Here is a 15,198-nt window from a genome sequence, read left to right as displayed (position 1 = left end):
TCCTAATAAGCCCCATTAATCGTGAATATCACCTGAGAGTTGTATGTGAGGGATGATGATTGTCAGAATAAAGTTAAGGCTGGAAGGCAGAAGCATGTCTGATGCCTGACTTGTGGCATTCAGCCTGGGGAGGCGGTGGCCATCAGAGCTTGCTGCCATGCCTTTCTCCTCACCTTCCTATGTCATGATGCAGAACTGAAAAACGCACCTCACTGCCATCGAGTAGATTCCAACTCATAGTGATCTTAGAGGGCAGGGCAGAATTGCCCCTGCCCCTGTGGGTTTCTAAGACTGTAACTCTTCATGGGATCACACTGTCCGTTACTGTAGTGTCCCCAACAGAATACAATTTTGCATATAATGTGAAAAATTTTGTCATCCTTTTGAGCTAAAGCACTCTCAATATTTTTTTAGGGATGTTAAAGATTAGCTACATGCATCAATTCAAGAAATCATTTTCTCCCCTTTCCACTCATGTGCCAGTAAACACCTATACAAATCAAGTTTTTATATAATTTGCCCAGCAGTGCAAGCTAGTGTAAGCTCTCCAGAGGGGGAATTGTGAATAGATAATAAACCATAAAATAAGCAACTGCATTTGTGAGCCTCCATCTTCAAATTTAAGGCCTTGAATAATGAGTTGGAAATATAAACTAGAGAGGAGACAGGTAAAGGAAAGAGGGAGCATCCCCTCCTCCCACATGTACATCCAAACTAAGGAATTACTACCACCACTACCCATCCCCATTGAGTGGTATTCTAACTACAGGACAGAAAGAGTTTTAAGATTTCCACGACTCCATTTCCTTTCACCTTCTTCCTGTCCCTCTATCATACTTACCCACCTTCCATTCCGCTCTCAGTAATTCCTCTAGGATACATTGCACTTGATTAAACCTCACCAGGCATTATACACCCTCTTCACCGCCAATTTTAGATCTCTTGTTGTTCCCTTATACCTTTGTCTACTGGCTCCCATGGACACTCCCTAACCCTTTCTCTCCCATGCCCCCCCCTTGAACTGCTGGTCCTGTTGTTTTCTCCTAGGGATTGACTGATTGTCCTGCCTATTTTATATATAGAGAAATAGAGCATAAGAAAAGCAAGCAAAAACAAAAGAAAAAAAATGATAAGAGCAAAGAAATAGAAGGCAAAAGCTATTTATAGAGATACAGCTATAGGCATGTATATATAAAATATATCCAACTTATAATGAAAGGGATAGAGGCCAATGTACATATATTTATATGTTAAGTATTAAGATAATACGCAATTTGGACTTCTACTCAAGGCCTCCCCTACAAGAACACTTTGTTCTAATAACCTGGCATTCTTTGGTACCTTCCTGACACGATCACTAAGGATAAAATTGGGTGCATAAGTAAATGTGGTGAAGAGAACAGATGGTGCCAGACCATCAAAGAGATAGCATCTGGGTCTTAAAGGCTTGAAGTTAAACAAGGGGCCACCTAGTAGGGAAACAAATAAGCCCACATGGAAAAAGCACACCAGCCCATGTGATCATGAGGTGTAGACAGGATCAGGTACCAGAAGATCCCAAACAAACAATTATATTGATGCGAATGAGGGTGTTTGGAGTGGAGTCCAAAGCCCACTGTAGACAAGTGGGCAATCCCCCATAGAAGGGTTCGAAGGGATGATTCAACCAGGGTGCAGTTTAGCACCAAGGAAACACACATCATTCTTCTAGTTCCTGAATGCTTCCTCCCCCCACTTCCATGACCCACTTCTACCTTACAAATCTGGCTAGACCAGAGAACATACAATGGTACAGATAAGAGCTCTCGACACATGGAATTCAGGACAGATAAAATCCTCAGGCACAGTGATTGAAGTAGTGATATGATGTAGGGGAGGGGGGACCCATCATAAGCTTGGATATATAGCACCCTCCAAAGGGACAACTAATAAGACACGTGGGTGAAAGATACAAAATATATAATTGTTCAAGAATTCACCAGAGTGGGTGGATGCGGGAGAGAGGAGAAAGAAGAGTAGTTTATACCAAAGGTTCAAGTAGGAAACATTTTGGAAATGATGACAACATTAAGTACAAATATGCTTGATACAATCGATGTACAGAATGTTGTAACAGCTGTAAGAGCCCCCAATAAAATGATTAAAAGAAAAAAAATTCCAGGACTGTAAATCTTTGCAGGAGCAAAACCAAAAAATTACACGTCCATAATTCCTTATATGAAATCCTTGAGTCCAATGTGCTTGGGAAATTAGAACTTTTTAAATGTTATAAAGAAAGCACAGTATGTATGTACTGTATATTCACATTAGTATATCTTGTACTGAATTTACGAACACTCAGTACAGTCAAGTCTCTTTCTAAGAATTTTGTATTTAAATTCTGTGGATAAGACAGAATCACTCTGTACAATGCAACCATTAAAAAAGATGAGAGCTGTGAACAGTGTTTTTTCTCTGAATGCAGTTTTGTTACACAACAACACAATGCAGTTTTTGTGTACGTACGCAAAGGAAAAATCAAGTGCACAATATATGCATATACAACAAGGACAAACCAAAGTACAATGAATGGTTTTGGTAGGTTGTAGGATTAAGGTAGTTTTTCTTTCTGTAACGTTCTCATTTTAGCAGCAAAGTTTTCAAATTAAGTATTGCCTTCAAAAGACAATGGCAGATGGAAGACATTACAGTGAGGGAAGTAATTTGGAGGAAGGGCACAGAAATAAGTGATGTGGGAAATAAATAAAATGGAGAATTATTTCTTGGAAGATAAAAAGCTAATAGTAGAAATATTCTTAATATCAACAATTCCATTAGTTGTAACGCTCAAGCTAGCAAAATTCCATACACAAATAACTTCATAATGTACTTTCATTTCAAGCACGAACTTTAATTTTCCATCTTTTTGGGCTTATTTTTTCCCAAGATCCCTTCACTCTTTCAGCAAAGCACAACTACTCACCTAAAAACATCGCAGTCTGCCAGCACCACCCCAACTGGCATCCTCCAGAGGGAGAGGGCGAATGCCAAATGTGCAAGCTTACACACACAAAGTGTATCAATTTTATTTACATTTTCTTTGTTGTTTTGACATTAGTTCTTCATATTTTTTGAAGCCAAAGTATCTGTTTTTCAGTGAAATGGGATTTATGACCATGTGTTTTAAAGTCCTATTTTGGTATTAAAAACAAACTCAGTATTACTTTATACCTTTGTGCAGTTTAAGTCTGGAAGTCACTACTTCAAATCATTCCAGAGGATGACAATAAAGATCTGCTTGGAGCAGAGCCGTAAACAAGGCAGGAAAAGTAAGGCCAGTTCCTGGGCTTCCATTCCAGTGGAAAAAACACTGGGTGAGCAATGTAGCAGTAATATCTAGGGGCAGACTGTGGCTTAGAATAGGCACAGTATGTAGGAATATCCCACAAGAGGGAAAAAGATATCTCCCAGAAAAAGCAGGACCAGGATCCTTTAGCTCCGGGCAAGTGGTATAGATACATTTCTTCTGCCGAGCTCTTCAGGGCCTGACCACCCAGGATGCCAATACAATGGGGCTGACCAGACAAAGAGAGATCACCTGGGGGATGGGGGGTGGGGGTGGGGGAGACAGACATGCAGAGTTACAGATGCACCTTCACTTAAGCACTTCCCCTGGGAGCTTGTGTTTGTACCTTTCATCCTACAGACAGCCTTTCCTTGGCACTTTGTAACTTCAAGGAATTATTGGACCTAAGTAACAGGAGGGGCTGTAAAGCAGCTAGAGTCCAGACTGACCAGGGAAGGAGGACCCTCATGTGAGGAGTGGAATTCATTTCCACAACACAATTTAGCACCAGAAGCCGGATCTTCATCTTCCTGGATTGATTTGACACTGACAGGGCCGTATTTTAAATATTTTTGAAATTTCTAACTCAAGAGAAAACACTCCCCGCCTCCCACACCACAAACACCCTGAAAAGGTACAATTAGAATTACTTCGTGTGTTGCCAGATCACATTTATGTACCATTAAAACAAGTAAATGAACACCAATTTGCTACCCTATCAACTTATACCTGGTGAGATAAACACTAAGCAGCAAGCTGCCTGCACTAACACAGATCCCTCCACCAAAAGGCCTGGCTACAGAGGTCTAGTTCCCACGCCAGTAGAACAATTGGCAAGAATGAAAATATCACCATGGCACATACCTTGGGTGAGATGATACTCTCCACACTGCTCTCTAAATTACACTCGAACACATGGGCTTTGGTAAGCTTCTTATCCCAATGGGCCGCTAGCCAAATTTTGGCCAGAGGCCCTCTTTTACTGAGGACAAAATGTGCGTAAAACATTGTTCCAGTGGATGATCAGATGGGCGGAGGAAACCTGTGGGTAGAGAAAAGTCAATGCAACTAAGTACTGTCTGAGAATAAACATGTTTGAGACATGTGAAAATATAATATGCATTAATAAAACACTATGGCTTCAATTTGGAGGACCATAAACTACTAAGAGGTGAAGAGGAAAGTACGGACACTTATTCCTGTGCCATCTCACCCAGAAGTCCTAGGCTTTTTTGTCAAATTGTCACCAGAAGAACTTTTGAGAGTAAACCGAGTTCAGTGTTTAATTCCACTACTATCCAATTACTGGCTACAGAAGCCGGTTGCTTTCCTGACAAAAGTGAAATACCTTCAAGGCCAAAAAAAAAAGAATGTCCAAGAAAAGCCGTTCAGGCAGATATTAACGAAAGCATCCATTTTAGGACCCCACGCAAAACTAAGATGCTCAGCTAAATGTTTCGTACAATAATTGCCACTATGTAACAAGTATTTGTTAAGCAGTTCACAATCAGCCAAGCAAAGTAAAATAGATGGGTCGTCATACCATTTCACAATTCTAACTCCAAGAGGCCCTCTAATAGGGCCAAGCAGAACTGCTCCCTAGGGTTTCTGAGTTGCAAACCTTTATGGAACCAGAAAGCCTATTCTGGTCCACAGTAATTAGTGGGTTTGAACTGCTGCTGCTAATATTGTGGTTAGCAACCCAATGCTCACCCCACCATGTTACCAGGGCTCCTTGAGGACAGCGATATAGTATGTGATTTATACTTCATTTTCCTTTCAACAAGCCAATGTCCTACTAATACATAAGAAAAAAGGCAACCAGAAAAATCCAGTTTGGAGAAAGTACATTAATAGTGAAAACTGATTATTTCTTATTTAATATCCTTTTTCTTAAATAATTTTACTGGGAGCTCTTACAGCTCTTATCACAATCCATACATATGCCCATTGTGTCAAGCACATTTGTACATAGGTTGCCATCATTATTTTCAAAACATTTTCTTTCTACTTGAGCCCTTGGTATCAGCTCATCCTTGTCCCCTCCCCTCATGAACCCTTGATAATTTATAATTTTTTTTTCATGTCTTACACCGGCCGCTGTTCCCCTTCACCCACTTTTCTAATATCCACCTTCCTGGGAGGGTTATATGTAGATCATTGTGACTGGTACCCCTTTTCTATCGACACCCCCCCTCCCCCTCCTGGTATCCTACAAATTAATCCCTTTTTCATAGATTAAAACAGCTTTTTAACCAAATGAATTTCTATCTTTTTCTAAAATTTCCACGATTACAGTAAGACACGAGATGCCTGGTTACACTGTTACCACACGAAACGAATCTACTTTAAAAGAAGAGTTACAGAAAGTTATGAGAATGGTATATACCAATATCCAGTATAGTGGCCATTCAGTTTGTCCCAAAGGAAACACGATACATAATTAAAATGACAACCCCGAAACATGACATTGGTACAATTTCTTTTTTTTTAAAGTTTATTTAATCTTTGGAAGGTATTTTCATATTTTACAATATGTCACATTCTTTCCTATTCCTTTCCACCCATATACAGCCTTCTTTTTTTAAAAAGAAGCCATACCAGTCTCCACAGATTTCTTATTCCATATGAAATTTAGAATGCTTTATCAATGCCCCCAAGCCCCCCAAAATAAAATATGTATATGATATTAATGAGAATGAAATAAAGGCATTAAATGAATTGGGATAAAGTAAAACCTTTGCAATTTGGAATATAGCTCTCTATTTCTAGGAAACATTTTTTTTCCCTTTTAAAATCATTTAAAGAACATACTGATAACTTCTATTTTAAAGTAATGGATATTATTTATAGATTTTCATGTAAGGGGTCTCTTTTTTCCTGCATTCATTTGTTCTTGGTACCATAGCAAATAAGTACAAATGTTGCTGTTAGGTGCCAATGAGCCATTTCTGAACCATAGTGACCTTATGCAAAACAGAATGAAACACTGGGTGATCCTGTACCATCCTTACAATTGTTCCTATGCCTGAGCCTATTGTTGCAGCCACTGTGTCCATCTCCTTGAGGGCTGTCCTCTTTTTGGATGTCCCTCTACAGTACCAAGCATGAGGTCCTTCTCCAGGGACTCGTCGCTTCAGACAGCATGTCAAACGTATGTCAGATAAAGTCTTGCCATCCTTGCCTTTAAGGAATGCTCTGGTTGTACTTCTTCCAAGACAGATTCTTTGTTCTTCTGGCAGCCCATGGGGTACAGTTTCTATATGGTTCTACCATAGGTTTTTCACCTATGTAGACTCATGTAACTGCTATCAAAAGATACTATTCCAGGACATGGATCTCTTTCCCCATCTCTTTAGACTCACCCACTCCTTAAGGCTTTCCCCCACCTGAGCCCTGCTCTTCCTGTGCCATCTCAGAATATCTTACCAGTGCAATTATACACTATGTACTTTTGGCACTAAGCATAATACCCTGGGATACATCCAAACTGATCATGTGTCAATTTGTTCCTTTTATTGTTTAACAGCATTCAATGGTATGCGCTACCCTATGTCTAACCATTCACTCATTGAAGGACTTTAGGCTGCTAGGTGCCTTATATACAACAGAACAAAACACCATCTACCTGGTTTTGCACCAACCTCACAACTGTTTAATTACAAGGAAAGCTATTATGAAGACTATTTTATAGACTTCTAGAGAATATGCATGTTCACTTCTGTGGGACAAATGCTCAACAGTGTGACAGCTAGGGTAGCATAAGTGTATATTTAGTTTTAAAAGGAAACTTAAGTCCTACCAAATTAGAATGAAATCTTTTAAATAGACATGGATAAAATTAAGGTCACACAGAAAAACAAAACAAAACTAGCATACCAAAGCTTACTTTGAAAAGATTGAGAGAATTTAGCCGACGCACGTTTAATTTCTGACAATGGTACAAAAGTAATTCAAAGGTCTTTTCAACAAACAGTACTGAAGTTAATAGCTACCTCCCCACACACCAAAGAGGCCTCAACCTAAACCTACCACTTGATAACATTACTAGTTCAAATATACTACTAAATGCAAACGGATTCACTCTACCCTTTTTATCTGGGTGGTGGGGGTGGCTGGAGAGATCTTCAGGATCAGCTGGGTCAAAGTCGCACATGACTCACCCAATGGGTGATCCATGAAAGGGAAACCTGAATGACAGACCAGCTTCAAATGACAAACTTTTATCCTATCAGAGATCCTGTTGTGAAATGTAACAACAAACTACAGACACAGAAGAAATACACGAAAGCACTTGCTCGACACAGAACTTTCGAACTTCAATATAGGATTATAAAACTGTCAAAGGAAAGTAAAAGCAAAGTCGCATCCATCGATTGCCTAATGTGAATTTCTCCCAAATCTGGATGAAGGCAAGCACTAAGGAATACTGAACTAGGCTGAGAATTCACCGAGTAGAAGTGTTACATAGGATTCTAAGAGTCCCCTCTCCCGCACTCAGCAGTACTGCATCCATCAAAATACACTGCAACCCAATGCTGCTATTTCTCACCTGAAAAGCGCAAAACTTAAGCTGTCCCTGTAGTTGTTAGTCGCAGTCCATTTGATTTTGACACATGACAACTCTACCACACAAGGCTTTCAAAATGTGTAGAAGCATACTGCCAAACCTGTGTTTGAACCGCAAACCTTTTCAGTTAGTAGATGAATCTAGAGAATTCTTACAGACACCCAATGTATATGAAACAAGTCTGCTCTTAGAAATCTGTCACACGTGACAAGCTCCAAGTAAGAACAAAGCTCTTAATATTTAGGCCCTAGAACTCTACCTGCCACATGACCATTATTAAATACTAAGTATGACATGCAAAATATCAGACAGTAAATTATGTATGACCAAAAAAAAAAAAAGAGGGGTGGGGTTTAGGAATTCAAAGTACTGGGACTTCACAACAGGTGCCAGGCAGTTCAGAGTCAGCATTTCAGCTGCTGCTCTGCTGCTCCAGGGCAACACATCTCAAGTATCCCAACTATGCAGAGGGAAAAGATTCCTAATGAGGTTCCTTCTTGGCCCAGGGTGGGGACAACTAAAGTAGAATGATGCTAAAGTTAATCTGGAAAACAAGTAGTAAAAGAAACCTACTAATACCTGAAAGAAGACAAAAGGGTTGTGGGGACCCACTATTAGCCCTATAAGGCCAAGCACAACATTTTCATAACATTTAATTAAATGTATATATTAATATATATAACTATGAAAGTAAAGCATAAAAACAAAGTTTTTTCCTGAAATTAAAAATTCAGGAGTTATAGGGCTAGTTTGTCTAAAAGCAAAATCCTAGTTCTCCTTTAAACTAAATTATCCTTAGTTCCTTTACAGATTTAAGACCCTATGTTTTGCTAATCCTCATAAATGGTCTTAGTAGAAACCCTTGCGCATTTGGACCAGAGCACAGTGTAGCAATTTCCTGATTTCAGAATTACTTTTACCAAAGCAGCAGGCTATTATTGAACTTACGTGAGATGGCAAAAAATTTGCTAATTTAGTATACAGAGGGGGTACCCTAAGAAAACCGATGCTCATTTGTTTTTTTGATGTGAGGGGGATAGTACATTTGGAGTTTGTCCCACCAGGTCACTGTTAATCAAGCTTTCTATTTAGAAGTTCTGAAAAGATTGCATAACATGTTACAAAAAAAGGTGGGGGGCTGGTTTTGCCACCACTGCGAAGCACCTGCTTACACAGCCATCTCAGTGCACCAGTTTTTGGTAAAAAACAGCATGCCTATTGTGCCCCACACACCGTACTCACCCGACCTTGCTCTTTGCAACTTCTTTTTGTTCCTGAAAATGCAGACTGACACAAAAGGACAGTGATTTGATGATGTAGAAGAGGTGAAGAAAATGATGAGGCGCAGTCAGCCATCCAAACAAACTATTCCAAGAATGTAATTGCAGATTTGACAAGTGTATTAAGTGTACTGGAGAGTACTTTGAAGGTGATAAGGTAGTTTAGTAAAAAAAAATTAAATACATAGCTTTGGAAAAAAAAATTTCCAAAAAAATTTTTGGGGGGTATCCCCATATATCCTAGAATGCCAAAAAAGCTTTCTTCTTTTAGACCATTCCAAAATCCAATGAAAGCTCACTGTTTACACAAGTCAGTCAGTCATTACTAACATTTCACCTAACTGTTAGAAAGTGTCTTAGTATCTTGAAAGAAATACCTTTCTTAAGTGGTTGACTTGACTAGAGAAACAGAGTTTCTTGGTTTGTTATATGTTGTCAAGTCAGGTCCAGGACCCAGGACCCGTATGCATAAGTGAAGGAAAAAACTGCCCAGAAATGGACCAGCCACACAATTGTTCTACCCACTGTGCCAATCCATCTCATTGATGGTATTCCTGTTTCGCTGACCAGCCACTTTATCAAGCACAATGTCCCTTCTCCATTTCCACCTGAAAGCATGCTCAGAAAGGCCACAGGGCAGTCTCTCTGTCCTTGCTTTTAAGGGTCTGTACTTTTTCAGAGATTTGTTCTTTGCTAACACCATCACTCAAAGGCATGCATCATCTTCATTGCTTGTACAGCTTCGCCATGAGACCAGTGAAAACTCATGGGTGGGGTCAGGTGGAATTAAGTCCTCAAGATGATCTCTCACTTTAGGAGGTTGTTGTTAGGTGCCACGAAGGTTAAAAGTCAAGAACTGAGGGGTCTGGTACTAGGGGAAGGTGCTCAGTGCATTCTGGGAAAAATCTTTGTGGGGCAGCTACTGTTTACAGTTCCTTGACCACATCTACTTCCCCCCATTTGTGCCTACTCCTATCTGTGCCTATCTAATTTGTTCTTTTTGTACCTCATAAATGGTGAGATTTAAAACACCAGTATGTCTTCATTAACATAACAAAGAAACCCATTCCTCCCAAAAGGGATTATTTCACCCACAGGCATAAGGTTTAGAATCCGAACACATATTTTGGGCAGGCACACAACTGAATCCCTAAAATCCCTAACAGAAAGCAAAGCAGAACGGTGGTTATTGAAATTGGCACAGAGCCTTTGAAGGGAATTTAGTGACTGCTAGGACAATGTATGTGGAAATGTTCAATACTCATGGCAAAGAAAATACTAAGCACTAAGTGTTTATGTTACAGAAAGTGGAGCCATGGTAGTGTAGTTAACGGTTACGTGTTGAGCTTTCCAAGTCTGAAACCAGCAGCAGCTCCAACAGAGTAAGCCTGGGCGTTCTATTCCCTTAACAATAAACAGTTACAGTCTCGCAAACTCACAAGGGTTGTTATGAATCAGAACTGACTGATGGCAAGTGTCTGGTTACAGAAGTAAATACTGTCCCATTTTACAGATGATGCAACTGAGGAAAGGAGTGGATAAGGCTCCAAGTATTTAAGGCAAGTGGCACGTAAATCCAGAATCCACACTTCTAACAGCAGCAGTAAGTTTTCCAGCATGACTTTTAATAATATAACCTACTGATTTTAAATAAGCGGTTTTCCACGAATGGTTACATCCACCCAACAAAATACAAGAAAGTTTGCACTATCTATGGAAACTCTTAAACATTCAGAGCAACCGGAGTTATTAAAAGTAAAAAAAGCAGAGGGGCACTTTTTAAGATTTACAGTACTTGCAACATACGCTGACACTCGTTACCTCTGCACAGTTCTTCAAGAGCAGGTCTTTGGAAGTGCTCTTTTTGTAATGGGGGTCTACGTACCTATTCAAAGTCAAGTCTACAAAATTGAATCAAGACACAATTGTTTTCCCATAACTAGCAAGTTAAGCGACGTCATCTAAGTAGTTTAGCTTTCCTAGCTATAAAAGATCGACACGTTTCATAATTTACAAACTTTGGAAAGCACCAATACCGAACTCAGGCAAAACTGGACTTTCTTTTGGGGAGACCCCTTGCCTGCACAAAGGTGTTCCCCTCTGCCTTTGGGTTCTTATTTTCTGACTAAGGGGTTTTTCAATCCCACAGTCCTAGGTTTTAATAGATTCCTTCTACTTGTTTTGTAAGGACTGTAGTAATTTAAATTCTGAGGCCTAAATTTGTGTAAAGTCCTAGGTTTATGGTATTACAATTTACATGGGAAACCCTAAATCTCCATAGATTTTTTTTTTGAGTCTCCACAGATTTTGGTCTTTTTTCAGTAAAAATTTTGCCCTCAGGCATAATTTTAAAGCAGGCAGGCATCTATGGAAATTGGGTTACTTAGGGTTACGTTCAAGAGTCATGCCCAGGCCAGGGTAGCCCAGAGGGTCCTTAACCAATTTCAGTCTCTATTCTGCAACAATGTAGGTGTGTCCCAATCAAAGTCTCCTTTCTGTCTCTGAAGTCTCACTTGGGGCCAATCAAGATTGTAACAATTTCCATTCTTCTCCATGCTTTATCATTTAGTATGGCCTCAGGCTGCTGGTCCTCCTCCTGGTATTTGCTTTTATCCTTACCCTGGTTAAGATTTAACAAAGGGGTTTCTGTAAATTATAATTGAATTTTTACACCCCTAAAACAGTGAATGCTACTTTACACATTAGTTTTTGTTATTGATAAAATGGGGACAGCATTCACAACAAGGTTTGGAGGCTTTAAAAAAAAACCATGAAAAAGTGGCACATTGCAGATGGAAGCAGTAAAATCAATTAAAAGGGCTAAGAAAAAGTTGGTGGAAAGGTGGAATTGTAAGAGCTGGGAATTTTTCCACGAACTTTTCAAAGCCTACCGGTGCCAGGATAAAAACAAAAATGCCTAATAATTCTGCCCTGGCAACCTTTAAGAAAGAGAAAACCAATTCTCAAAAATCAGGAAATTTCTCTTTATGTATATCAAGCTGTGAAAACTTCTGTCAAGCCAGAAAAATCTCAACTGAGTATCTGCTGTTCTAGGCCTTAAATTATACTATCCTATGTTGCTTTTACAAAGACACAGAGACACGGGTTATTCTCGAAAGGTAACTTACTATAAAAAACACATGGTGGCTGTCACATCAACTAGCTACAAAGTATTCAGGATTTTAATCGTTGGACAGCTTGTGTCCTAACCTTTAAGAATAGTTACTTACTCTCAGCATTAAAGGAAGATATTAAACGACTACAATTTAATGGACAGCGTCTCTAGCCAGTTTCCAAAACCCCTGCAGACTAACACGGCATTCACATTCATTTTGAGAAAACGCGCCGCCACCACCCCCGCCATGCCCGTTCCAAACAGTAAAGCGAGAGATAGGAGCGAACATTTGACTTTTGCCTGGAAACACAAGCCTTCACCCCAAAGCCTCAGAAACGACGCACAAGTCACTGCTAAGGTGACCAAACCCAAGCCCCCCAGCGCTTCCTTCTTCCAAACTCGAGGGAGGCCGCCAAGTTGGGGTGCGCAGCCAGACAGCGCTCCCCCAATCGATCCTTCCTAGGAAAAGAACACCAAGCAATTGCCAGGGGACCCCCCGCCCCCCAACAGACACAACCCCTTTTTCAAAAGCCACCAGGAAAATTACGGGGAAAACCAACTGTGCTAATTCCCCAAGAATCAGAAGCCCCCTTGTCCGCGCGTCCATTCTGTTGGACCGTCCAGAATTTAACGCTCCCGACGTAAAACTGTCCCTTAAAGGCGGCGGTCCCGGGCAGGCGCCGAGGGGGCAGCGCGGGGACCGGCGCCCGCCGCCCGCCCGGAATCCCGCGCCTTCACGGACAGCCATTTTCACCAACAAGTAGGCGGCCCGGTCCCCAGAGAGGGACCGTTCAAACCTCGCCTCCCGCCCGGCTCAGGGTTCCCCCGCCTTGGCGGCGAGACGGCGGCCCGGCAGGGGTGACGACTTCGGCCGGTTCCGGGACGGAGCAGGACCGTTCGTTCCCGGGCGAGCGGCGAGGCGGCCCCGGCCTACGCGGGTCGCGGGCGGGCCCGGGACGGAGGTCCGGGCGGGCGGCGCCAGCCCGGCAGGGGCTTGACGGTGGCAGCGCGGCCCGGGCGCCGGGTGCCGCAGGCCCGCTCCCCCGCCCAACCGGCCGGCCCCGGGGTCCGGCGCCCCGACGGCGCGGAAGGGGTGGGGGGGAGGGAGCCCGGGGGAAAGACGGGGTCTGCGGAGTTCCTTACCTCGCTCTCCGCCGGGAGTCGGGCCAGGAGGGTCGGCCCGGGGAGGGGAAAAGGGTCGGGGGAGGGGGCGGGGAAAGGGGGAGCCCTGGTGCCGTGTAGCTTCGGAGCAGCTCCCGCCGCCGCCGCAGCCGCCGCCTCCTTTCCAATTCACTCAAACAAACAAGATGGCTGCCGTTACGCCGCGGCTCTTCCGGCCGCCCAAACCCTCGGTTCAAATCGACAGGATGTTTACGGTCAAAAATTGTACCTGTGCGCCTGCGCAGTGCGTTCGAGCGCCGCAAGGCGCGGCGCAGGCGCAGTAACCACTTCCTTTTCATGGAACTCCGCCCTCTGCTTGGGGGGCGTGGAAAGCCCTAAATTGAGCAAGCGCAAAGGTGATGCATTTGCCATGAAATTGCTTTTAAGATGTATGCTTTCGCTTCGTTACTACAAGATCACTAGAATGTTTTTTTTTTTTGCTCTCAGATGCACCCAAAACTGTACGATTAAAGGTCTCTCCTGGCTAAGATATCCAAGAACACCTCAAAACCCAAATAGCTACTTCACTGGCGTGTATTGCGCGTGCGTTAAGACCACCAATGTCTATAGAATTTCTTCACAATTGGCTAGTTAGGCTCTTAGTATGAGGACGAAACAGCGAAAACAGTACCTGCCCTATGATAAGGAAGCTGCTTAACATTTTTTACAAGTACTGAGCCCTGGTGGCGCTGCCTGCTCTGTTGCTAACCCCAAGATCAGCAATTTGAAAGCACCTTCAGGTTTTTAGGAGAAAAGGAAGGCTTTCTACTTCCATGAAAGATTTACAGCTTCGAAATCCCACAGGGCAGTTCTACCCTTTCCTATAGGGGCGCTATGAGTAGAATCGCTGCAATGGCAGTTATTTTGGCTTTTGATTACTTGCTTGTGCCAGGTAGGGAGGGAGACTTGAGCATGGAGAAGCGTATGCAGATCAACAGAGAATGGAGTAAGTCCCTCTGGAACTGATTTTGGAGCTGGGATGTAAAGGTTGGTATGTTAACACAAGGGAGCTGGATCAGTGTTGACAACAGTTTTGGGGACCCATACTTTGTCCTTTGCAAAAGCCCTGTGACTAAATGCGGATGTTGTTGGTTGGTTGTTGTCCAGTGTTTTACAAAGTGGCAACCCTGTGTGTGCAGGGGAGGATTACACTCCATACGATTTTCAAGGCTGTACCCTCTCAGAAGCAGATCACCAGTCCTTTCTTCCAAGGCACATCTTTGCCTGTTTCAGCTACCAACCTTTGGCTAGTAGGTCCAGTCAGTTACCAATTTGCTCTACCAGGAACAGAAACCTATGTGGCTGGGCCCATAGGGTGACTTCTCCGTTTTGGAAAGATTGCCCTGGCATATTGACAGGGATACAGTGGGCATGCAGATGCAACTGTTACTCAGTTAAGGTTGTTGTTTTTGTTCTTGAGGAAATAAAACCAATGGGAACTGTGGCTGATTTCTTGTGGGAGAGAGAGCTAGCTGTATGGATCATTCCTGTGTCAGGGACTTGTAAAGGAGCCCTGGTGACCTGTTGGGTAAACATTAACCACAAGATCCGGGGTTCATATCGACTAGCAGCTACTAAGGGAAAGATGAGACTCCCTCCTAAAAAGATTTACATCCTCAGAAATCCCATATAAGATCCCTAAAAGTCTGAAGGAACTAGAAGGCTGTGGGTTTTTGAGGGAGCAGGGTTTGCAGAATTGGGTGGGGGGACTTGAGTGTAGTGCTGCCCACTGAAACTGGGCGCGTGG

At 42.4% G+C, this 15,198-nt stretch overlaps 1 protein-coding gene across 1 annotated transcript in view; it reads right to left on the bottom strand.

The window, feature by feature from the left end:
* RAD21 (RAD21 cohesin complex component) overlaps positions 1-13,615 on the bottom strand; it is a 31,735-nt gene extending 18,120 nt beyond the window's left edge. Inside the window, exons 1-2 of the mRNA XM_075549342.1 lie at positions 13,434-13,615; positions 4,190-4,367 (exon numbers count right to left, since the gene is read on the bottom strand). Coding sequence (XP_075405457.1) covers positions 4,190-4,333 — 144 coding nt within the window. The 5' untranslated portion in view covers positions 4,334-4,367; positions 13,434-13,615. The remainder of the gene's footprint in view (positions 1-4,189; positions 4,368-13,433) is intronic.
* Between the last annotated feature and the right edge of the window lie 1,583 nt (positions 13,616-15,198).

Source organism: Tenrec ecaudatus, chromosome 5 (assembly GCF_050624435.1).
Source record: "Tenrec ecaudatus isolate mTenEca1 chromosome 5, mTenEca1.hap1, whole genome shotgun sequence".
Classification (NCBI taxonomy): domain Eukaryota; kingdom Metazoa; phylum Chordata; class Mammalia; order Afrosoricida; family Tenrecidae; genus Tenrec; species Tenrec ecaudatus.
The sequence above is the reverse complement of the archived record's forward strand: the minus strand, read 5'-3'. Positions and strand labels throughout refer to the sequence as shown.